General features: G+C 44.7%; 1 protein-coding gene across 2 annotated transcripts; it reads right to left on the bottom strand.

The window, feature by feature from the left end:
- Positions 1 to 1,878: 1,878 nt before the first annotated feature.
- HIGD1B (HIG1 hypoxia inducible domain family member 1B) lies at positions 1,879 to 19,014 on the bottom strand. Of its 2 annotated transcripts, none has more exons than XM_079950194.1 (5): positions 18,999 to 19,014; positions 17,260 to 17,337; positions 15,377 to 15,479; positions 4,098 to 4,232; positions 1,879 to 2,727 (listed from the first exon to the last, which is right to left on the bottom strand). In XM_079950194.1, the coding sequence occupies exons 3-5, from the start codon at positions 15,471 to 15,473 to the stop codon at positions 2,681 to 2,683; spliced, it is 279 nt and encodes a 92-aa protein (XP_079806320.1). In that variant the 5' UTR covers positions 15,474 to 15,479; positions 17,260 to 17,337; positions 18,999 to 19,014; the 3' UTR covers positions 1,879 to 2,680. The 2 variants fall into 2 exon arrangements, with proteins under 2 accessions (XP_079806320.1, XP_079806319.1); XM_079950193.1 differs by lacking the exon at positions 18,999 to 19,014 and adding an exon at positions 17,457 to 17,596.
- Positions 19,015 to 24,201: the final 5,187 nt, after the last annotated feature.

Below are 24,201 nucleotides of genomic sequence, written 5' to 3'. Positions count from 1 at the left end.
GCCTTCCTAGCCCAGTACATGCAGGTCTCACTATCCCAGTGTTGTACAAACTTTTTTCAAAGAGGGCCAGATTTGATGAAGTGAAGGGCCGTGAGGGCCGACCAAAGAGCCAACCAAAGTTGTTATCTTTTTTTTAGGGTTGAAGTTGTTGAGCTTTTTTGTATGATTTTACCCCGAAGTTGTTGACGGTTTTTGAAGGATTTTATCCCAGGAAATAAACTGCCCCAGGCTGGATTAGGCCCCCGAAACGGGCTTTGGGCATGCCTGCAGTATCCAAACGAAAATTATACGAAAATTCACTTATCCAAACAATGAGGAATTAATATCCAAGCCTCCTTATACAAACCACAGATTCAGTGGTACTGGACCTGCACATAGTAATGTAGACAAATAAGCAGCCTTAAACAAGTCTTATTTTATTGTGTTTTGCTTGTTTGTCACCAGACACCATGGTGAGCGGGAAGGATCAGAAAAATAAGAGAGGATTTTTCCTTCCTTGTTTGCCTTTTGCAAGGTTTCAGAGGAGTTTTTTCATCATTTGGGGGTCAAAATTCCGTGGCTGAGAAAGCATTAGAAAATTTCCCGTAGGAACCCATGGAAATTGTTGGCTCATTATGCAAACGCAAATGATTTCCTGAGAACGTGTCGCGTTCGGATGGCGAGACTTGCGTATACTGTCTGCTCTGAATTACAGCAGCTCCCCAGGCGCTGCTTTTAACTCTGAAGTTAGGGGTGAGCCTTGAGATGACACCAGCAAATTGTTCGGGGTGGCAGGAACAAAAAAGGATGGTTGCCAGGAGCTCCGAAAGGATCTCTTCAAACTGGGTGAATGGGCAGTGAAATGTCAAATGCAATTCAATGTAAGCAAATATAAAGTCATGCACATTCATGAAGAAGCCCTAACTTCACATAAATGCTTATGGGATCTGGGCTGATCATGGACTATCCAGGAGAAAAATCTTCCTTTGTGTAATGGGTCGCTCAGTGGAAATGACCCAAGTGTGCAGCTGCTGTGAGAGATCTGAATTCCATGTTACAGATAGTGAGGAAAGGGATTGGAAGTAAAACTGCAAAATATCATAATGCTACGATACAAATCTGTGGTGTGACCACACTTGAAAGTTCTGGTTACTGTACCTCTAATTGGATATTGCAAAAGTGATAAAAGCTCATAAAAGGACAACCACAAATAGGGGGTTGGAACAGTAACTTCCCTATGAGAAATAATATTTATTTATTTATTTATATGCCACCAATCTGACTAGGTTGCGTCCAGGAAATTATAAAACCACAATAAAACATCACACATTAAGAACTGCCTTCCGATGTCTTCTAAAAATCAAGCAGTTGTTTATCTCCTTGACATCTGATGGGAGGGCATTCCGCAGGGCAGGTGCCACTACCGAGAAAGCCCTCTGCCTGGTTCCCTGTAACCTCACTTCTCGCAGGGAGAGAACTGCCAGAAGGCCCTCGGAGCTGGACCTCAGTGGGCTGAACGATGGGGGTGGAGATGCTCCTTCAAGTAAAAGATTACACCATTTGGCACTTAAAAGTTTAGAAGGAAAGGCAAGTATAGCAGGAATACAAAAGTGGGTGGGGAGCAGATATTCTTCCCTCTTAAAATACTTGAATACTCTCTCCCTCTGCCCGATGCAATTCTTTGCATTTCTACCGTACAGCAAAAAAAGTCTACTTCTGTTTCTGTGGCATTTCACTAGTTGGCTGTGGATTTATATTCCTCCATGTCTCGGCTTTATAAAAGCACTTAGCCAGCCCTGTCATCTTCTATTAATTTTCCCTACTCTTAGAATATCACATTTCCAGAAGGTCTGCTGAAAATATTGGTCTGTCTACAAATGTACACATGCAGAAATATATAATGTCCAAAGAAATGTTTATTCGAATGAATAATGCCATTGTAAGCCATCTTACCAAATATGTGCATTTTAATGCCTTTTCAAGCAAGGTAATTTTTAAATTGTATTTAAAATAGTGACATTAGATGTTAATATTGCCCTTAATACATATACAGGACAGAGCCGCTACAAAATGTGCTTAGGTACAGAGGTAATCTAAAAAAAATGGAAATTATACAGCAAACACGTCACAAGAGCAGTTCAGTTTGCATTAAAATAGGGATTATTTTTGCAGCCGGAGTCAAGCGAATCTTCACTTGTCAGTGTGAATTTCCTTTTTATGCACACCCGTGCTGGAGTCGCATGCTTTATTATGAATTAGATTTTGTGGCATTTGGAGAGTGTTTGTTTTTCCTGTTTAGAAACTCCAGGGTAGGGACTTCAGTGTGATGAAAGAAGGCAATTGTCACACTTAGAATGTGAGAAGGGGGAAATGGCTTCAGGAGAAGCCGACTGGGCAACTATTATCCTCTGCTTGGGCAGAGGGAGGGCTTAGCTACTCGATAATCCATCAAGGGTCTTTTGCAGTCCTCTGTTTCCACAAGGATTCCCTTCCACTTCTCAAAACTTTAAAAATATATGCATGTACATCGGGATTTTAGGGGAACGTATATAAAGCCGTATCAGTAAGCAGTTGAGGCTTCAGGGGACTTCTTTCTCTTGCTAGAGCAAACCACATGATCTCGCAGCCCTGCTGGAGTTGCCGCTGGGGTATTCAGATCCATTCAGGGAGAAGGGACAAACCAATGCCATCCGTGTCTCATCTATTTTTGTTTGGGGAAGTGGTCTTTGTACATGCTGTAGACAGCGCCTAGGAGAGAGAGCAAAGGAGTTGGCGCAAAGGAGACAATCGGAATATGGCCTGTAGAGAAAACAGCTTTTTGTCTCCAACATGGAAGTTGGCTTAGTGCGGCTTTTGCTAGTCAGGAGGGGCAAGGAATTATGCAAAGCAGCGAATGGCCACCCCTTTTTACCCTCGCAAGCCTTGCAGGGCGATTGGATGGCTCCCTTATTTCCTCCTGGCATTTCTGACTCCTTTTCAAACTGAGCTTTCCAGCTCTAATGGCTAGAGAAACATTTTCTAAATGCTGGAAGTCTCGGCATTCTTTATCCGGCGCAATATTGCCCTGTGCAGTCTTGGGCCCGATTGCAGAATCATCTTAACAAAATGTTCTTGGTCAGAATCGAATGTGGCTTCTGCTCCTCTGGCTTTCAAGGAAAACAGCAAATCTTTTATACAAGTTATTTTCTGTTTCGTGGGCGGCCTGCTGCAGTATCTCCTTACTCTCTGCTGTTTTATAATTATTTTTTTAAAAAAGAATACTAAAACACATTTATTCAAAAGTGACAATATAGCTTTTTTCCACTGCCATAAGAAGAAGAGGAGTTTGGATTTGATATCCTGCTTTATCACTACCCGAAGGAGTCTCAAAGCGGCTAACAATCTCCTTTCCCTTCCTCCCCCACAACAAACTCTCTGTGAGGTGAGTGAGGCTGAGAGACTTCAGAGAAGTGTGACTAGCCCAAGGTCACCCAGCAGCTGCATGTGGAGGAGCAGGGAATCAAACCTGGTTCACCAGATTACAAGTCCACTGCTCTTAACCACTACACCACACTAGCTCTCATAATATCACAGAATGACACTCCAATCCTCAGTTCCTCATCACCGTCCTGTTGGCTCGCCAGATACCCTCAATAGGAACCCAACTGCCAATCTGATTTACTAGACGTTTTCAATTCAGGCTCATTGGGCTTTCATGGTACAGGAAGTGCCGCTTCCAAACCAAATGAGTGAAGCTTAATTAATCTTGACCGCTAAGGGGACAGTACCCTGAACATCCTTGGAGGGGCACTTTCCCCACAGAGGCAAAGAACTGCACCCCTCTCCCAAGACCAGTGTGGAAGATGAAGTTTAGTTTGCATGTTCAGCAAACTGACTTGGATGCTCTGTCTGTCGCAGGGAGTCACGTTGGGCCATTTACACACTGAGGGATGATGTTTATGTGAACCAAAGAGTTAAAGGCTCAGCCCCCCTCCCCCCCCACAAGGATAATCATTCCAGAAGACCTGGTACCCATGCAAGACCTTGCCCTCTGGCAGTCATTGCAGTTGCAAACTCAGGTCCTGTTCTGCACCCATTCCCAGTACTTAACGCCTCCCTTCTCTTCATCCCCGCCTTACCAAGTGTTATGGCTCCAACCACACAGGCCTGGGCAGCTACCCGAGTGTGAATCAGGTGGACAGACATCTTCATACTCCCCCTTGCCTTCAGCCGGTAAATTCCGTAGGCTGCCACAACCACAAACCCCATCATTCCTGCAAGGTCAAAGAAGCCATAGAACCATATCTCTGAAGAAGTCCCTGTGCAAGTCCAGTAGCCTGTCCCACCTCCTTCGGCTAAGGTAATTTCTATGCTGCCTATACTAACTCTGATGCTCAACCTCCTTTTCCTTATGGGGTATCTTTGGGAGAAGAAAAGGCTAAGGAGCAGATAAGGTAAAGGTAAAGGACCTCTGGATGGTTACCGTATTTTTCGCTCTATAAGACACACATTTTCCCCTCCAAAAATTAAGGGGAAATGTGTGTGCTGCTTATGGAGTGAATGCAGGCTCCTTAGCTTCAGCGATAGCAACGCAAAGCCTCCGAAGCGCAGTGGGAGCGCTCCCGCCATGCTCCGTGGCTTCACGTTGCTTTCGCTGAAGAGTGAGAGGGGTCGGTGCGCACCCCTCACGCTTTCCAGGCTTCAAGAATAGCCGCCTGAAGCCTCCAGAGCACAGCAGGAGTTCCCGCTGCGCTCCGGAGGCTTTGGGTTCCTTTTGCTGAAGGGTAGGTGCCCCTTCCGGGACGCAGGTGGCGCCGTGGGTTAAAGCCTCAGCGCCTAGGACTTGCCGATCGAAAGGTCGGCGGTTCGAATCCCTGCGGCGGGGTGCGCTCCCGCTGCTCGGTCCCAGCGCCTGCCAACCTAGCAGTTCGAAAGCACCTCCGGGTGCAAGTAGATAAATAGGGACCGCTTACCAGCGGGAAGGTAAACGGCGTTTCCGTGTGCGGCTCTGGCTCGCCAGAGCAGCGATGTCACGCTGGTCACGTGACCCGGAAGTGTCTCCGGACAGCGCTGGCCCCTGGCCTCTTAAGTGAGATGGGCGCACAACCCCAGAGTCTGTCAAGACTGGCCCGTATGGGCAGGGGTACCTTTACCTTTTACCTTTAGGTGCCCCTTCAGCTAGGTTGCAGTGCCCCTTCACCTAAGCGGGAGGAGAAATGGAAGGGGCTCCGTTTCTCCTGCCACTTTGCTGAAGGGGCGCTGCACAGAGAGGGGGAGATTTCCCCCCCCCCCCTTGTTTTCCCCCTCTAAAACAAGGTGTGTCCTATAGAGCGAAAAATACGGTATGTCCATCGCTTTCTTTTTTTTTTTATAATAATTTTTATTAATTTCCACAAATATAAAAAAGAACAATATAAAACAGTATCACATCATACTCATCGGTTCTTACCCTTCTTTCTTTGACTTCCCCATACCTCCCCATCCCTGCATCCTTGTTTAATAATTCTTTAGCAACCCTTAAGTCCATTGTCTTAGTTCCCTCTCATAAAAGTTTCTTAAGTTTTTTTGTTTACTGCTGCAATTCTTTACTTCTTACCCCCTGACATCCTAACATTCCTCAATTTTGCAATTATTTTTAAGATATATTTTGAAGTTCTTCCAGTCCTCTTCCATTGTCTCTTTCCCCTGGTCCCGGATTCTGCCCGTCATCTCGGCCAGTCCCATAAAGTCAATCACCTTTGTTTGCCATTCTTCCAGAGTAGGTAGTTCTTGCGTCTTCCAATACTTTGCCAGTAGAATTCTTGCTGCTGTAGTGGCATACATAAAGAAAGTCCTATCCTTCCTTGACACCGCTTGGCCCACCATGCCCAAGAGGAAAGCCTCTGGTTTCTTAGGAAAAGTCCACTTAAGGACCTTCTTAATTTCATTATAGATCATTTCCCAGAAAGCTTTAACCTTTGGGCAGGTCCACCAAAGGTGGTAGAAAGTGCCTTCAGTCTCATTACATTTCCAACACTTATTATTAGGCAAATGATAAATTTTTGCAAGCTTGACTGGGGTCATGTACCACCGGTAGATCATTTTCATAATATTTTCTCTTAATGCATTACATGCAGTAAATTTAATACCGGTGGTCCATAACTGTTCCCAGTCAGCAAACATAATATCATGACCGATATCTTGTGCCCATTTAATCATAGCTGATTTCACCGTTTCATCCTGTGTATTCCATTTTAGCAGCAAGTTATACATTTTTGATAAGTTCTTAGTATTGGGTTCCAACAATTCTGTTTCTAATTTTGACTTCTCTTTCTGAAATCCTATTTTCCTGTCCTGTTTAAACGTCTCATTTATTTGATGGTAATGCAACCAATCTCGGACCTTAGGCTTTAGTTTCTCATAACTCTGAAGTTTCACCCTTTCACCATCGTATTCTAAAATCTCATGATATTTTGGCCATTTAGAATCCATATTAAGCTTTTTTACTTCCCTAGCTTCCATTGGTGACACCCACCTAGGGGTTTTACTTTCCAACAAATCTTTGTATCTAATCCAAACGTTATACAATGCTTTCCTTACAATATGGTTTTTAAAGCTTTTATACACCTTTACCTTGTCGTACCATAAGTATGCATGCCAACCAAAACTATTATCGTACCCTTCCAGATCCAAAATGTCAGTGTTCTCAAGAAGTAGCCAGTGTTTCAACCAGCAGAAAGCTGCTGATTCATAATAAAGTCTTAAGTCCGGCAGGGCAAACCCCCCTCTATCCTTTGCGTCAGTTAAAATCTTAAATTTAATTCTGGGCTTTTTGCCCTGCCAGACAAATTTTGATATATCTTTCTGCCACTTCTTGAAGCATTCCATCTTGTCCACAATCTGCAACGTCTGGAATAAAAACAACATTCTAGGCAGTACATTCATCTTAATAGTAGCGATTCGGCCTAGCAAGGAAAGTTTCAGCCTTGACCATATTTCCAGATCTTTTTTAACTTCTGACCAACATTTTTCATAATTGTCCTTAAATAAGTTCACATTCTTGGATGTTAAGTTTACCCCCAGGTATTTTACCCTTTTTGTTATCTCCAAGCCTGTTTCATTCTGAAAACTCTCTCTTTCTTCCATTGTTAAATTTTTTTCCAACACTTTCGTTTTTTGTCTATTCAATTTAAAACCTGCTACTCGACCAAATATATCAATTAATTCTAATACTCTTTTAGTACTAGTATCTGGCTGTTGCAAAGTCAATACTAGATCATCTGCAAATGCTCTTAATTTATAATGTCTAACTCCGACCTGAACTCCTTTAACCAACTGGTCCTTTCTAATCATGTTTAACAATACCTCCAGGACTGATATAAAGAGCAAAGGGGATATTGGGCAACCCTGTCGTGTACCTTTTTCTATAGGTATTTCTTCTGTTACCACATTATTTACAATTAATTTGGCCTTTTGTTGAGAATATATTGCACCTATACCGTTTTCAAAACCTTGGCCTACCCCCATCCCTTGGAGATTCTTTTTCATAAAAGTCCAACAAATGTTGTCAAAGGCTTTCTCCGCATCCACAAAAATCAAAACTGCTTTCCTATTAATGTCAACATCCAGCAGCTCCAAAATATCTATAATGTTTCTCACATTGTCTGACATATGTCTACCTGGGAGAAAGCCTGTTTGGTCCTTATGAATCTCTTCTGCTAAAACTCTTTTCAATCTTTTTGCCAAAATGTCTGCAAAAATTTTGTAATCCACATTGAGTAAAGATATAGGGCGGTAGTTTTTAACCTGGTTCTTCTCAGTCTCTGTTTTCGGTATAAGTGAGATGAAAGCCTCTTTCCACGATTCAGGTGCCTTTTTCCCCTTCAAAATTTCATTGCAAACTTCCTTCAATGGTTGTGTCAGCCATTCTTTCAACATTTTGTAGTATTTGGCCGTCAGGCCATCTGGTCCTGGTGATTTTCCCAATTTCATATTTTGAATGGCACCCTCTATTTCTTGTTCTGTTATTTCCTCATTTAAGATCCTTTTACTTTGTTCTGAGATTTTTGGTAAACCGTATTTTCTGATGAATTCTTCTATTTCTTGCTCGTTGATTGGCCCTTGTGCATACAATTTCTTAAAAAAGCTTTGAAAACAATTGTTGATCTCATTGGGTTTATGGATAATTTTTCCATCCATTTCTAAACTTGTTACAGTGTTCATTTTCTGCCTTTTTTTCAATTGCCATGACAGAAGTTTCCCACATTTATCCGCTGATTCAAAAGTTCTTTGTCTCATTTGCCTTATCTTCCACTCTATTTGTTGGTTCATAAGCTCCATGTACTGCATCTGATAGAACTTTATTTCTCTCAAAATCTCATGGGATTTTGGTTTAAACCTCAACTTCTTCTCTCCTTCTTTTATTTTTTCTAAAATTTTTTCCTTCTTCTCATTTTGTTGCTTCCTCTTAATAGAATTTTGTTGAATTAGGAAACCTCGCATCACGGCTTTACTTGCGTCCCAAATTATTCTTTTTTCCACATCTGTTTTCCTGTTGATCTCAAAGTAATCTTTTAATGTTTTAAGGGCCTTCTTGTGGATCTCTTCATCCTTAAATAGGGTGTCATTCATTCTCCATCTAAAGGATCCAGTTGTTGTTAGTTTCATCTCCATCTTCACCGCATTATGGTCGGAGCACGTTTTTGGACATATTTCTACTTTTTTTGTTCTTGGCGCCAGACTACTAGAAATCCAGATTTGGTCTATTCTTGTCCATGTCATTTTTGCTTCAGAGAAGAAGGTTCCCTCTCTCTCTAGAGGATTCTTTATTCTCCAAATATCAATCAAGTCCATTGTTTCAGTCATTTCGAAAAAGATCTTTGGTAGTCTCCCTTCTTTTGAAATCACTTGTCTCTGTGCTTTATCCATGTTTGTTGAGACAACTCCATTCATATCTCCCATCATTAAGATTTTATAGTCTAAAAAGTCAACTAATGTCTCATGCAACTTCCTAAAGAATTCGGCCTTCCCTTCATTTGGGGCATAAACTCCCACAATTAATATCTTTTCTCCTTGAATTTGTATTTCAATTGCCAGGTATCTTCCTTGTTCATCTTTAAATATCAATTTTGGAGCCAACTTTTCCTTTGCATAGATCACCACACCTCTTTTCTTTACTTTGTCTGATGAGATAAATTCTTGACCAAGTCTCTTATTTATCAGTAATTTCCTATGTATCCTGGCAATATGGGTTTCTTGCAAACATATTATGTCTAATTGTTCTTTCTTCAAAATGTGAAAAACCTGTCGTCTTTTCCGAGGAAGGTTCAGACCGTTACAGTTCCAACTAAGGAGTTGCAGAGACATTTTGTATTTAGGTAGCTGTTCCTCCAACTGCTCCAAGCTTCTGCTCTTCCTCCGATGGTGGTAGTGAAAGTCCAAATGACAAATTTGCTATATCAGGTGGTTCCCTCTCCTCCACGGTTCCTTTCTGCAGATCCTCCAGGTACTTCTCCAGAAATTGTTCTTTGTCCTGAATTGTTTTTATTTTAATCTTCCTTCCTTTGAAGTTAAAGGACAATCCTTGTGGAAACTCCCATCTGAATGGTATAGTGTTTTTCTTCAGCAGGTCTACTAAGCTTTTGTAATATGTTCTCACCTCTAAAATGTATTTAGGAATGTCCTTGAAAATCTGTATCTGACAATTTTGGATCACCAATGCCTTTTGATAATGCAAATTCAATATTCTATCTCTTTCTTCTTTTGATCTCAATGTAATTAGACAGTCCCTTGGTTTTTTATCCTGCCTTCTACCCAGTCGAAAGGCTGATATTATCTCAAGTTCCTCATCTTCCTCCCATTCCTCCTGCCAAAAAGTTATGATGTTCTCTGTAAGAAATTTCACAAGGTTGTCCCCTTCCCCTTCAGGCACCAATCTAAATTTTAAATTCTTCTCTTTACGTTGAAGTTCCAGTAAGGAGAGGGCTGCATCATGCTCATTCACTTTTTTAATAATAGGCCCAAATTTTTCCCTTGTCTCTTCAGCCGTTATTTTTGCACTTTCTGCAATCTTTCGTGTTTCTGAACTTTCCTGAATTAATCTATTTATAGAATCTGTGTTCGATGTAACACTAGCTGTATTCACATCCAACCTTGTTGTCAACTCTGTTAATTTTTTAGAATTCTCTGTCGATAGCTTTGTCAATGCTTCCAGGGATTGATTTATTTTAAGTAGTGCCTGAGTCATAGGATCCATAGACGCTGGTGTTTTTTCCTGCACAGCTGCAGTTCCTGATATAGAGGCCCTTTTCTTGTGAGATTGTTTTGCTTTCTGCCTTGTTACTATCTCTTCTGTAGGGGCACTCATATCCTCAAGGTCGTTTTCACAGAGTTGATTCCCAAGTGGAAAATCCCACTGTTACTTTTCCAAGTGCAACAGTTTCACATAGAACCCTCTAGAGGGAGCATTCAATTGTATCCAAATGGCAAAGATAGAAGAAAACAAAGAGGCAAGGAAGTATAACAGTAGCCAGAAGTTTCCAATATCCAAATTGTAATGTCTCTATTTTCTATGTGGCCAAAATGCAACAAAGTACGTCTAAGGTCCGGTAACTTTGTTACAAACAAGTCCCCACTTCTCAAAGTTTGACAGTCCACGTCCCGGTGTCTTGTTTGGGCAGCCCGACCCCGGGGGATTTGGCAATGGAAGGTCTTAATTTTCCATTAATTTTCCAGCAGGTTAACAACGTTCCAATCCCTCCCCCCTTCTCCTGCCAATCTGGGGGGAGGTTTTAAGTCCGATGTCAGTTTGACAGCTTAAAAAAATTAGAAAGATTCCCTTTAAGTGCAGCTTGATTTTCGTTGCTTTATCTCTTCTGCAGTTCCGGGGAGGCAGACTTCCTTAATTTTTGCCTTTCCCGTTTTCAGCCAAATTTTTTTTTTAATGTCCCGTTACTTTTTCAATCTTACTCACGGGTGTTGTAGTCAAATTCCAATTGCAGGAAGGAATCGGCGCTCTCCGCTCATGGCGACGCGGCTTCACTCCGCTAGCTGGGTGACGACTCTCAGCACCGCGCTTACCCCGATGCCGCTCAGAAGCCTTTAAAAAGGCTCCCTCACAGTACCGGGGGGCGCAAAGGGTGCCCACCGAATCTCCTTTGTTCACAGGCTCCGCGCCTGTGATTTTAGGGGTCCCCCGCTTGCCGTAGCGGGTGAGACCCGAACTAACGGAGCAGTCCTGCCTCGGAGCTCGAGGCTCGGACCGCCATTAAGCGCTGGCGCCGACCGGAAGTCCGGTATGTCCATCGCTTTCAGGCCAAGGGAGCAGGCGTTTGTCCACAGACAGTTTTCCAGCTCATGTGGCCAGCATGACTAAACCTCTACTGGCACACGGAGGACCGTGACAAGTGCCAGAGCACACGGAAACGCCATTTACCTTCCCACCACAGTGGTACCTATTTATCTACTTGCACTGGTGTGCTTTCGAACTGCCAGGTTGGCAGGTGCTGGGACAGAGCAACGGGAACTCACTCCGTTACAGGGATTTGAACCGCTGACCTTCCAGTCAGCAAGCCCAAGAGGCTCAGTAGTTTAGACCACAGCGCCAGCCGCTGTACTGCCTATACTAACTCTGATCCTCAACCTCCTTTTCCTTATGTGGTACCTTTGGGAAAAGAAAGGCGAAGGAGTAAACCCTACACAGATCCAGAGCAGATTCCCGCTGGGGCCTTGCATGCCTCTTTCTAGCAACTCCTGCAGCCAAGCTGGTGCCAAATGTATTGCTCTGCTTTCCTTTGGACCACATCAGTGAGGTCTGGTTGTCTGGGCAGTCCAGGACCTCCATAGACCCTACCCAGGCTTGGGCCCAGGGAAGTCACTTTAGTGCTGCTAATGCAGCAGTTTGACTCCTTCCCTAGAGGCACATTCCATTGTCTCTCGAGACAGACAAATGCCAGCATATACTGCCAGTAGATGGGACGCAGGTGGTGCTGTGGATTAAACCACAAAGCCTAGGGCTTGCTGATCAGAAGGTCGGTGGTTCGAATCCCCGCGAAGGGGGGGGGCTCCCGTTGCTTGGTCCCTGCTCCTGCCAACCTAGCAGTTCAAAAGCACATCAAAGGTCAAGTAGATAAATAGGTACCACTCCGGCGGGAAGGTAAACGGCGTTTCCGTGCGCTTTTCTGGTTCGCCAGAAGCAGCTTAGTCATGCTGGCCACATGACCCGGAAGCTGTACGCCGGCTCCCTCGGCCAATAAACAAGATGAGCGCCGCAAACCCAGAGTTGGCCACGACTGGACCTAATGGTCAGGGGTCCCTTTACCCTTGACCTTTACTGCCAGTAGATAGGACTGATACTTGTCCACACTCCAAGGAAGAAAGCATCTGACTCTTTCTTAAGCAGCCTATTGCAATACTAGGCATATTCCGCACTTAGGAGACTCACCCGAATAATTGCTTTATTGCCCATGTGTTGAATGGTTGCATATAATGCCATCAAGAAATGAGCTTGAATCTAATGCCCAATGTAGTTTTAGATGTCTGGCTATTCATATCTTTGCATGGATTGCTTCTCCCTTTGCTGGGAGCACTGTAAACAATTAAAATATTTGCAGGCTGTTTTTTGGTGAAGATAGAACTGTGTGTCCAGCTCCCCCCCCCTTTTTTTTTCTTTTTTGTGTCATTCAGTTTCAGAGAGAACGTTTTTTGGGGGGTTGGGGTCAAGGCTGTTTGCCAGAGACAGCAAAGAGCAACAGCAAATATGCTTTGAAAGCAACCGAAAGAATGAAGTGGCAAAGGATGTACTTTGCAATAATAATAATAATACAGTAATAATATTATAATACTAATTTATTATTTATACCCCGCCCATCTGGCTGGGTTTCCCCAGCCACTCTGGGCGGCTTCCAACAGAATATTAAAATATAATAGTATATTAAACATTAAAAGCTTCCCTAAACAGGCCTGCCTTCAGATGTCTTCTAAAAGTCTGGTAGTTGTTTTTCTCTTTGACATCTGACAAAAGGGCGTTCCACAGGGCGGGTGCCACTACAGAGAAGGCCCTCTGCCTGGTTCCCTGTAACTTGGCTTCTCGCAGCAAGGGAACCTCCAGAAGGCCCTCGGCACTGGACCTCAGTGTCCAGGTAGAACGATGGGGGTGGAGACACTCCTTCAGACGCTTTGTAGGCAGAAGGTCTTGGGATTCAGCTCAGGCAGCTAAAGGCTTCCAGTCTTGGAAGATCATAGGCAGGAGCGAAACTAGGCTTTATTTCACCCGGGTCAAAGACCCAGTTTGGCACCCCCTCTCCCCACGCTGGGAACCTCAATGGCACCCCTCATGAGGCTTCACCTGGGCAAAAAAACCTAGCTATCTCCCCCATAGCTACAGCACTGTCAGTAGGCAATGTTGGGTTAGATCAGGGCTGAGGAACATCTGGCTCCCCAGATGCCAGCTTGCCTCAGCCACTATAGCCAAGGATCAGGACTTATGGGAGCTGTTGTGCAAGCACAGGGAGGGCCACAGATCTCCCACCACCAGGCTAACTAGACCAAAAGTTTGTAAAAAGCAGTTTCATATGTTCAAAAGACCACATTTCCTACACGGCACACCTGTAGTCCCATCAAAAGGCCCCAGTTGGATCAGGCCAGAATTCCAGACCCTCCAAGTCTCCCTATCTTCTTGGATTTGCAGAAGCCACCCCAGTTTCTGACTTGATCCCAGAATGTCCTGCTTTTCCTTAGGACGTCCCTGTTTTCGTCAGAGTAATGGGTTATGGAGTTATGTGACCCCTACCCCCAAGCCAAGGAGATAAGTAAACAGCCTCAGCCCAGTATACTTGAAGGAGCGTCTCCACCCCCGTCGTTTAGCTCGGACACTGAGGTCCAGCTCCGAGGGTCTTCCAACAGTTCCCTCCCTGTGAGAACTGAGGTTATAGGGAACCAGGCAGACTATCTGACTTTTAGGATTCATTTGAAGGCAGCCCTGTTTAGGAAAGGTTTTTAATATTTGATGTTTTATTGTGTTTTAAATATTTTGTTGGGAGCCGCACAGAGTGACTAGGGAAACCCAGCCAGATGGGCAGGGTATTATTAATAATAATAATTTATTATTATTATTATTAGCTATACAGCCTTTAGAAAACATCTGAAGGCAGCCTTGTATAGAGAAGTTTTTTAATGTTCTATGTTTTATTGTTTTTATATATATATATTATATATTGGAAGCCACCTAGAATGGCTGGAGCAATCTGGTTAGATGGGTGGGGTATTATTATTATTATTACAGTGGTGCCTTGCAAGACGAAAAGAATCCGTTCCGCGAGTCTCTTCGTCTTGCGGTTTTTTCATCTTGCGAAGCAAGCCCATTAGCGGCTTAGCGGATTAGCGCTATTAGCGGCTTAGGGGCTTAGCGGATCAGCTGTTAAGCGGCTTAGCGGATCAGCTGTTAAGCGGCTTAGCGGATCAGCTGATAAGCGGCTTAGCGGATCAGCTGATAAGCGGCTTAGCAGCTTAGAAAAGGGGGGGGAGGGGAAAAAACCCGCAGGAACTCACAAGACATTTTCGTCTTGCGAAGCAAGCCCATAGGAAATTCATTTTGCGAAGCACCTCCAAAACGGAAAACCCTTTCATCTAGTGGGTTTTCCGTCTTGCGAGGCATTTGTCTTGCAGGGCACCACTGTATATATTGAATAGGTAAAGGTAAACGGGCCCCTGACCATTAGGTCCAGTCGTGGCCAACTCTGGGGTTGCGGCGCTCATCTCGCTTTATTGGCCGAGGGAGCCGGCATACAGCTTCCGGGTCATGTGGCCAGCACGACTAAGTCACTTCTGGCAAACCAGAGCAGCGCAGGGAAATGCCGTTTACCTTCCCGCTGGAGCGGTACCTATTTATCTACTTGCACTTTGACGTGCTTTCGAACTGCTAGATTGGCAGGAGCAGGGATTGAACAATGGGAGCTCACCCCATCGCGGGGATTCAAACCGCCGACCTTCTGATTGGCAAGTCCTAGGCTCTGTGGTTTAACCCACAGCGCCACGCGCTTCCCTATTTATTGAATAGGACGTCCCTATTTTCATCAAAGAAATGGTGGAGGGTGTGGAATCCCATCTAGTCCAACTTCCTGTTTCACAGTGGCCAACCAGATGTCCCTGAGAAGACCAGAAGCAACAGCAACAGTCTCTGCTTGTGATCCCCAGCAACTGGCAGAATATAACCATCATGGCTGTAGCTTTATCCTTAAAAGAAGAATTTGTATATTATGCTTTTAAAGTTTCCCACTCCCACCCCATCCCTCTTTGATGCCTTACATAGATTTGTGTTGTAGACGTGAGCCTTCAGACCACATTTGGTTCCCTGCCTTGGTTCTTCCCCCTCTGCAATTGAGCTAAGAGAAGATCACACACAGATTCCTACAGAGAGGCGCTTCAGGCTCCCCAAACTTACCAGCTGGCACCAGAGGGCTGTTCCGTGCCTTTTGAAAGAGTTTGGCACTAACTGTGGTTTCATGCTCTGGAATCCAGCTGTCCTTGTCAGTTGACATTGAGCGCTGTAGATACAATTTCAAAGATACAGAACCGAAGAGAAAAATTACTACCTAATCTTCATCAAATTTCACTGTAAAGATCCTTGCGTCGTCGTCATTTCATTCGTAGGCCACATTTCCACAGTTAAAAGCATACTTAAGGTGTACATAACATAACACAACACAACACAACACAACACAACACAACACAACACAACACAAAACATAACAGTTGTCCTAAACAATGAATAAATCGCATAAAAAAATCACAACCAAACTTAACAATTTCCACATGCGTCATAATACAATTAAAAAATGAAGATACAAAAATTGGTATCAATAACAGCAACAAAATACCCAAACAAAACCCATTAAGGTACTTCCATAACAGGCAGGAAACTGATGTTTGATCCAAATGGAGTATACCTCCCCCATAGGAGCCAACTTCTAGGGGCTGAGGGATCTTCAGCCCCTCAATAAAATATTTGAGCGAGCTGGGGCCCCCAAAAAACTGGTGGCCATTGCCATTCAAATGGTGTGTGTGCACTGCATCACATGATCGATTATGTGGGGCAGGGGCTTACCTGAAAACCCCCCCCCCCCAATATTTTCAAGTTGGCACCCCTGCAGCCCTGATTGCTATAAAGAACTCAACGTTTGTATAAGCCACATGAAGTCTGCTTAATAACTGCTAGGACTCGAAAAAAATCTGAACTATCCCAGGCATGGATGAGATGAAAAATTGAAACAGACTAAGACTGGGAAAAGGGTGGGAGCTTCCACTGGCAGCCAGAAACATCTCTTATGTTGGAATATTGAAAAGCTATCAACAGATCCTCAAGCTGAGGCTCCAATACTTTGGCCACCTCATGAGAAGAGAAGACTCCCTGGAAAAGACCCTGATGATGGGAAAGATGGAGGGCACAAGGAGAAGGGGACGACAGAGGACGAGATGGTTGGACAGTGTTCTCGAAGATACCAGCATGAGTCTGACCAAACTGCGGGAGGCAGTGGAAGACAGAAGTGCCTGGCGTGCTCTGGTCCATGGGGTCACAAAGAGTCGGACACGACTAAACAACAAAAGAACTACCCAAAAGATAGGTAAGCTCCAATATAGGATTGCACACACACCGGTGTTTCCAGATCTTATCCAATTGTGTCCTTGTGTCAAGGGCTCCAGTTAGGCAGCCCCTCATGTGTTACCATAAAGAGAGAACAGTGCTGCCAAAACAGAGGAAGCATGCCATCTAAAAAAGACGACACCATTTTGCATGTGCTAAGCAGATAGATAGATAGATAGATAGATAGATAGATAGATAGATAGATAGATGTCAATTTAGAAATAATTGTTGTTGTTGTTTAGTTGTTTAGTCGTGTCCGACTCTTCGTGACCCCCTGGACCAGAGCACGCCAGGCACTCCTGTCTTCCACTGCCTCCCGCAGTTGGGTCAGACTCATGCTGGTACCTTCGAGAACACTATCCAACCATTTTGTCCTCTGTCGTCCTCTTCTCCTTGTGCCCTCCATCTTTCCCAACATCAGGGTCTTTTCTAGGGAGTCTTGAGGTGGCCAAAGTATTGGAGCCTCAGCTTCGGGATCTGTCCTTCCAGTGAGCACTCAGGGCTGATTTCCTTCAGAATGGAGAGGTTTGATCTTCTTGCAGTCCATGGGACTCTCAAGAGTCTCCTCCAGCACCATAATTCAAAAGCATCAATTCTTTGGCGATCAGCCTTCTTTATGGTCCAGCTCTCACTTCCATTAGACATAATTACCATGATTTAAATATAAATAGAATCCCACTTACCACGATGCAGAAGACTCCTGGATGGTCTGATGTGCAGGTGTGAACAGCTGATGGGCAAATTCAGAACCCCAGCTTGTCCTAGGTTTTAAAATAAAATATAAAAAAAATCTTTAAAGCGGATACAGGCTGGGCAGCCCTTCAAAGGCCAGGACTATGAAGCTGGGCACATAGCCAACCTAGCTCCCCTGGAGACTCACCTGCTTCCTTAAAGTCACCGGCCTGTTTGATGGGTTGCTGCCTTGTCAGCTGCTACGGAGAGATCTCCCCAAAGTCTTTTGGAAATGCGGTTGTTTTGACAAGGGCTGCTTGGGTCTCTTCCCATCCTCTCACTTTAAGGTTACAACAAAGTCCCCACACTAGCTGTTTCCTTGATGTTTAAGTACAGAGATGGGGAGATGGCTGTCAGCTTGCTATCTGCATGCTTGCTCCTTAACCCTTGCTCTGCCCATTGTCCTCCACAGCAAAGCTCAGTTGGTTAGTGTGTAGGGCTGATAACACCAAGGTTCAATCCCATAAGGGACAGCTGCATATTCCTGCACTGCAAGGGGTTGGGCTAGCGGTTCTCAACCTGTGGGTCCCCAGATGTTGTTGGACTACAACTCCCATCATCCCTGAGCTCTGGCCTTGCTAGCTAGGGGTGATGGGAGTTGCAGTTCAACATCTGGGGACCCACAGGTTGAGAAAGGCTGGGCTGGATGATCCTCTTGAGTTCCTTCCAACTCTATGATTCTATGAAACACGTTTTTTCTCTAAATTAAAAGTGTAAAGCATTCCAGGCAATAGAGAAAACATATTGTTTCACTTGATCAGGGCACAGCAGAGCACAGCTGAAGCTATTTGCAATGCGGGAAATGTGAAATTATAATCTGCTCATCACTCTGGTATGATAAACCACCCTCTTACATCCGAGATCAGGGGGAAGGATATGGAGTCAATCGGAGTCAATCGGGGACGCGGGTAGCGCTGTGGGTTAAACCACAGAGCCTAGGACTTGCCGATCAGAAGGTCGGTGGTTCGAATCCCTGCGACGGGGTGAGCTCCCATTGCTCGGTCCCTGCTCCTGCCAACCTAGCATTTCGAAAGCACATCAAAGTGCAAGTAGATAAATAGGTACCGCTCCGGCGGGAAGGTAAACAGTTTATCCGTGCACTACTCTGGTTCGCCAGAAGCGGCTTAGTCATTCTGGCCACATGACCCGGAAGCTGTCTGCGGACAAACACCAGCTCCCTCAGCCAATAAAGCGAGATGAGTGCCGCAACCCCAGAGTCGGTCATGACTGGACCTAATGGTCAGGGGTCCCTTTACCTTTACTATGAAGTCAATCAGTGTGATATCCAGACAGGCATAGAGCCCCAAATGTTTCATTTTAAAAGTTCACTGACAAACTCAGAAGAAGGCAAGCAAGAAATAGCAGCAACCTTATCTTCCACCCTGTATTCAATATATTCTGTACGTAAGCTTAGAGGAGGGACTTGCTGAAAGCAGATCCACATACCTTTTCTGGGAATATTACTTTGGAAAACACTCCGTAATTGCACATGGCTGAGATGAACAGGCTCTGACCCACCCAGACATGCTGCAGCTTTTAATGAGTGAATGCAGGGAAATAGTTAATGCAGAGTTTGTCGCAACATGCACACAAGCCATCCTCCATTCATCTTCCCAATCCAATTCATAAAAATAAATGTGAAAAGATTAAGTAAAGATAACATATATATTTATTATAGAAAAAGACTCACACTGTGTTGTCCACTGTTGCTTCCTTGCTTGCTTGCTGTCTCTCTGGCAAGAACACAAAACAAATATTACAGAAAACAAAGAATTCCTCAAAGTAGAAAACAATCCCTGCTGCTTCTCTGGTTACCAGAACATGCTGTTAAGTTATGAGGAGATCTTGCCTTCAAGGAAACAGTTCTGAGCATGCTCAAGGTGCTGGGCTGCTCTTCAAGGCTTTCAAGTACAGTGGTACCTCAGGTTAAGTACTTAATTCGTTCCGGAGCTCCGTACTTAACCTGAAACTGTTTTTAACCTGAAGCACCACGTTAGATAATGGGGCCGCCTGCTGCTGCAGCGCCACTGGAGCACGATTTCTGTTCTCATCCTGAAGCAAAGTTCTTAACCTGAAGCACTATTTCTGGGTTAGCGGATTCTGTAACCTGAAGCATCTGTAACCTGAAGTACCACTGTAATGCTTCCTAATCTGATATGTTGGCTGCTGGATAGCCCTCAAAAGAAATAGGGAGCCTTTCCAGCAGAGGCTGAAAATCTGAGAGACCTCCTAATATTCAATAATCCAAATATCCTAATGTCAGTCACATGGTTTTTCTGCCCAAATAACACATAGGTAAAGGTAAAGGGACCCCTGACCATTAGGTCCAGTCGTGGCCGACTCTGGGGTTGCGGCGCTCATCTCGCTTTATTGGCCGAGGGAGCCGGCGTACAGCTTCCGGGTCATGTGGCCAGCATGACTAAGCCGCTTCTGGCGAACCAGAGCAGCACACGGAAACGCCGTTTACCACCCCACCGGAGCGGTACCTATTTATCTACTTGCACTTTGACGTGTTTTCAAGCTGCTAGGTTGGCAGGAGCAGGGGCCGAGCAACGGGAGCTCACCCCATCGCAGGGATTCGAACTGCCGACCTTCTGATCGGCAAGCCCTGGGCTCTGTGGTTTAACCCACAGCGCCACCCGCGTCCCTCAAAGAACACAGGAGGGACCTATTTGCCATTGCTAAGGTTAGTTTTGTCTAAGTGATGCAGAGAGCTGGTTGGAGCTATACAACCTTTAGAAGACATCTGAAGGCAGCCCCTATATAGGAAAGTTTTTAAAATATTTAATATTTTATTATGTTTTTATATGTTATGTAAGCTGCCCAGGGTGGCCTGGCCAACTGAGTCAGGTGCAGAGTACAAACAAACAAACAAACAAACAGTTAATTAAATGGCCAGGAAATTAAATTCATGGAAGTGTAAAATATGCACGGGGCAGGAAAGAATGTGTGGCTTTGAGATTTTGGGGAGGAAATCCTTTGTTAAAAATAGCTTGATAATTTTCATTACGTGCGCTGTACCCTAGTGGAAGAGCCTCTACCAGTTGCGGTAACCAAGTATTGTTTTATGAAGTCGCGTTAGTTCAGTCTGGCTTAAATTGAGGCTGCAATAAACATCCCAATTTCTCAGAATCATAATGCAATTTATTAGTCAATGGTAAATATGAGCTAAAAAAATATTGATCTACATTTAGCATAGTGTTAAGGTGAACATTCCATGATTTCTCCTTGTGCAATGGAACGTTTCCCCCCCCCCTCCTCCCCACACGTACTGCGTAAATCTGCTATGGACGTTCCCTTTATAGAGAATGGAAAGGCTCATCTTCTACCTCCAGCCAATTCCTTGCAATTTACTCCGAATGTGAAGGAAGCCCTTGCTCAGGATGCCATGTTACCCAAATTTCCCCTCTGCTAAAATCTTGAGTTTGGAACCTTATCCCTTTTCTTATTTTAGCAGCCAAGTCTTTCCGCTTGGAAACACGGCGAATCTTCATTGATTAAAGGATGGTGCGATAAGAGAGGGAAGTTTGGACGATGTCTGGATCCAGCGATAGGAAACCCTTCTCTGAGGGCCTGTGACTCATGAATAAAGACCCAAAGGCCGGATTATCTGGTACACCATGACTCTCAGCACATGCTCCATTAGGTGACTAATGCTGGGGCCTTTCCTGGGCTTGTACCCATAGGAGGCAACTTCTAGGGGCTGAGGTCCCTTGGCCGCCCCAATAAAATATCTGTGGGGGCTAGGGCCCCCAAAGTTAATCGGCATTGCCATTCAAATAGTATGTGTGTGTTGTATCATGTGATCGATTATATGGGGTGGGGCTTACTCTCCCCCCCCCTCTTTTATTCCAGTTTGCATCCCTGCTTGTACCTCATTTATGGAACTCGCACCTGATCCACCTGGCACCTTCCTCATTTTCCCTTGTGTACCAAATGCATGTGCTAAAATGGCTGCTTTGGCTTCTGTGTTAATAAGCATGGTATAACGCGGGTGGTGCTGTGGTCTAAACCACTGAGCCTCTTGGTCAGGGGTCAGCAAATTTTTTCAGCAGGGGACCAGTGCACTGTCCCTCAGACCTTGTTGGGGGCCTGACTATATTTTGAAAAGAAAGAAAGAATGAATTCCTATGCCCCATAAATAACCCAGAGATGCATTTTAAATAAAAGGACACATTCTACTCAAGCAAAAACACGCTGATTCCCAGACCATCCTTTGGCCAGATTTGGAAGGCGATTGGGCTGGATCTGGCGCCCGGGCCTTAGTTTGCCTACCCATGCTCTTGGGCTTGCCAATCAGAAGGTCAGTGGTTCGAATCCCCGCGATGGAGTGAACTTCTGTTGCTCTGTCCCAGCTCCTGCCAACCTAGCAGTTCGAAAGCACACCAGTACAAGTAGATAAATAGGTATCTCTTCGGCGGGAAGGTAAACGGTGTTTCCTTGCACTTTGGTTTCCGTCACAGTGCTCTGTTGCACCAGTAGCGGTTTAGTCACGCTGGCCACATGAGCCAGAAAGCTGTCTGCGAACAAACGCTGGCTCCCTCGGCCTGAAAGCGAGAAGAGCGCCACAACCCCATAGTCGCCTTTGACTGGACTTAACTGTCCAGGGGTCCTTTACCTTTATCTTAATTGCTGATATGATTTCTGTAGTTTATTGCTCTGTCTGGTGTCTTTTGAAACTGCCCTGAGTTTTGTTTATCGGCTTCTCAGACACATTTCCATTACTCCTGGTGGTTCTTTCCCTGATTTGTTGTTTTGATCTCTGTTTATCCACTTGGAATGCTACCTTATAGAAATTTGGCGTTAAAGCATTTTAAATAATGGCATGGCGTGACTGGAAGCAGATTCCTCAACCGCGCGCTGGCTCATTCATGCCCCTGCTTGTTTTCGAATCGCCGGTATAGCTTGTAGAATTCTGTGCATTGCAGATCGCAGGTGTTTGCCAAAAGAGAATCTGGATGAAAGGGAACATTTCTGTGGAAAAAAATGTGACAGCTCGCTTATCTCCCTCAGCTTCTCTTTTCCTCTGCCCGCCTCCCTCTCCTTTATGGTCTCTGGGTTCCCACCAGATCAGCGCTGGGACACATTTCTCACACAGGATGTTTATAGCAAAGGCAGGCTCGGGGATCCAGCTGTTCACATCCAGTCCCCCATGCTTGACCAGTGCAGTGGAAAATGCTGACCCGCTTTCAAATTCCAGGTCTGACGGATGGAGCCAGGATGCCAAAATATGGAAGAGAGACTTCAAAGATGCCGTATGCAATTTTTTTTAAAAAAATTCAGGGAATCATTCAGAAAGCAAATCAGACCACCAGGGAGAGCTCTCTTTTTTTCTGCTGAAACACACAGGAAGCTGCTCGGTCAAATCCACTGGTCTCTATCTAGCTCAGGATTGTCTACACGGACTGGCAGCATCTCTCCAGGGCTTCAGAAGAAGAAGAAGAAAAAGAAGAGTTTGGATTTGATATCCCGCTTTATCACTACCTGAAGGAGTCTCCAAGCAGCTAACATTCTCCTTTTTCTTCCTCCCACACAACAAACACTCTGTGAGGTGAGTGAGGCTGAGAGACTTCAGAGAAGTGTGACTAGCCCAAGGTCACCCAGCAGCTGCAGGTGGAGGAGCGGAGACACGAACCCGGTTCCCCAGATTACGAGCCCTTCACTGTTGTTGGCATCCATCTGGGATGCGGGCGGTGTTGTGGGTTAAGCCACAGAGCCTAGGGCTTGCCGGTCAGAAGGTCGGTGGTTCAAATCCCCGTGACGGGGTGAGCTCCCGTTGCTCGGTCCCTGCTCCTGCCAACCTAGCAGTTCGAAAGCACATCAAAGTGCAAGTAGATAAATAGGTACCACTCCAGCGGGAAGGTAAATGGCGTTTCTGTGCGCTGCTCTGGTTTGCCAGAAGCGGCTTAGTCATGCTGGCCACATGACCCGGAAGCTGTACGTTGGCTTCCTCGGCCAATAAAGTGAAATGAGCGCCGCAACCCGAGTCGGCCACGAGTCCTAGGCTCTGTGGTTTAACCCACAGCGCAACCCGCATCCCCAAGCATATCCTAGCCTTTTCTAGACTCCCCCCTTCAATGTATATTACTTAAAGCGGTAGTTATTTTAAACTGTACAGAAACTGAGTATCGTTACAAATCTCTGCAGCTTCCAAGATTTGTTCTCCTCCACTTGAGCTTATAGCCATGTTTTTTTCGAAATCAGTTTTTGAACTGACAGATAATGGACTTGCTGAAATTGACATGATGCTCTTCTCATGAGTCCCCCTAAGAACTGTACTTATTTTCCTCACATGATCTGGCAGCGCCTCCATGCATTTCAAGTCAGACTGCAATCCGGAGACCAAAATAATAATGTTTATGAATTATCCTGCAGATGTAAGGACTCAACAAAGGGTCTGTTGAGCTTTGTAGAACTGCACGATACGGTAACGTTAACTAGTCATTAAAATAGTTGATAAAAAAAGAGTACAAAATAATTTGAGCTGTTCAATGACGGTTGCTTATTAAAAGAAGGAATTCATAAATTCAGACACATGACGAACTATCATCTGATATATATGGTATCTCATTTTAAAATTATATGGTAATGTGACATTGGAGCCATCACAGAGGCTTCTGAAGAACCATTTCGCCTGGAAGAAGCAGATGCCGTTTTTTCAAAAATGGTTTTGATTTTACTATAAAAATGTCATGTTATCGATGCTTACTGTAATAATTTTATGTCAACCAATCTGTTGAGGTCTACCTGAAAAGCACTACATAAATATTGTCATCAAGATAAAATAGAAACCAGGATTCCCTTTGTAATGCACTTAAAAAGAAGAGATACGAATCACCAAATATCATATTCAAAGGTGCCATCCTTCTACGTTCTGTGCACCTGATGGTGTA

This window comes from Podarcis cretensis (genome assembly GCF_951804945.1).
Source record: "Podarcis cretensis genome assembly, chromosome: 13".
In the NCBI taxonomy this organism is placed as follows: Eukaryota; Metazoa; Chordata; class Lepidosauria; order Squamata; family Lacertidae; genus Podarcis; species Podarcis cretensis.
The sequence above is the reverse complement of the archived record's forward strand: the minus strand, read 5'-3'. Positions and strand labels throughout refer to the sequence as shown.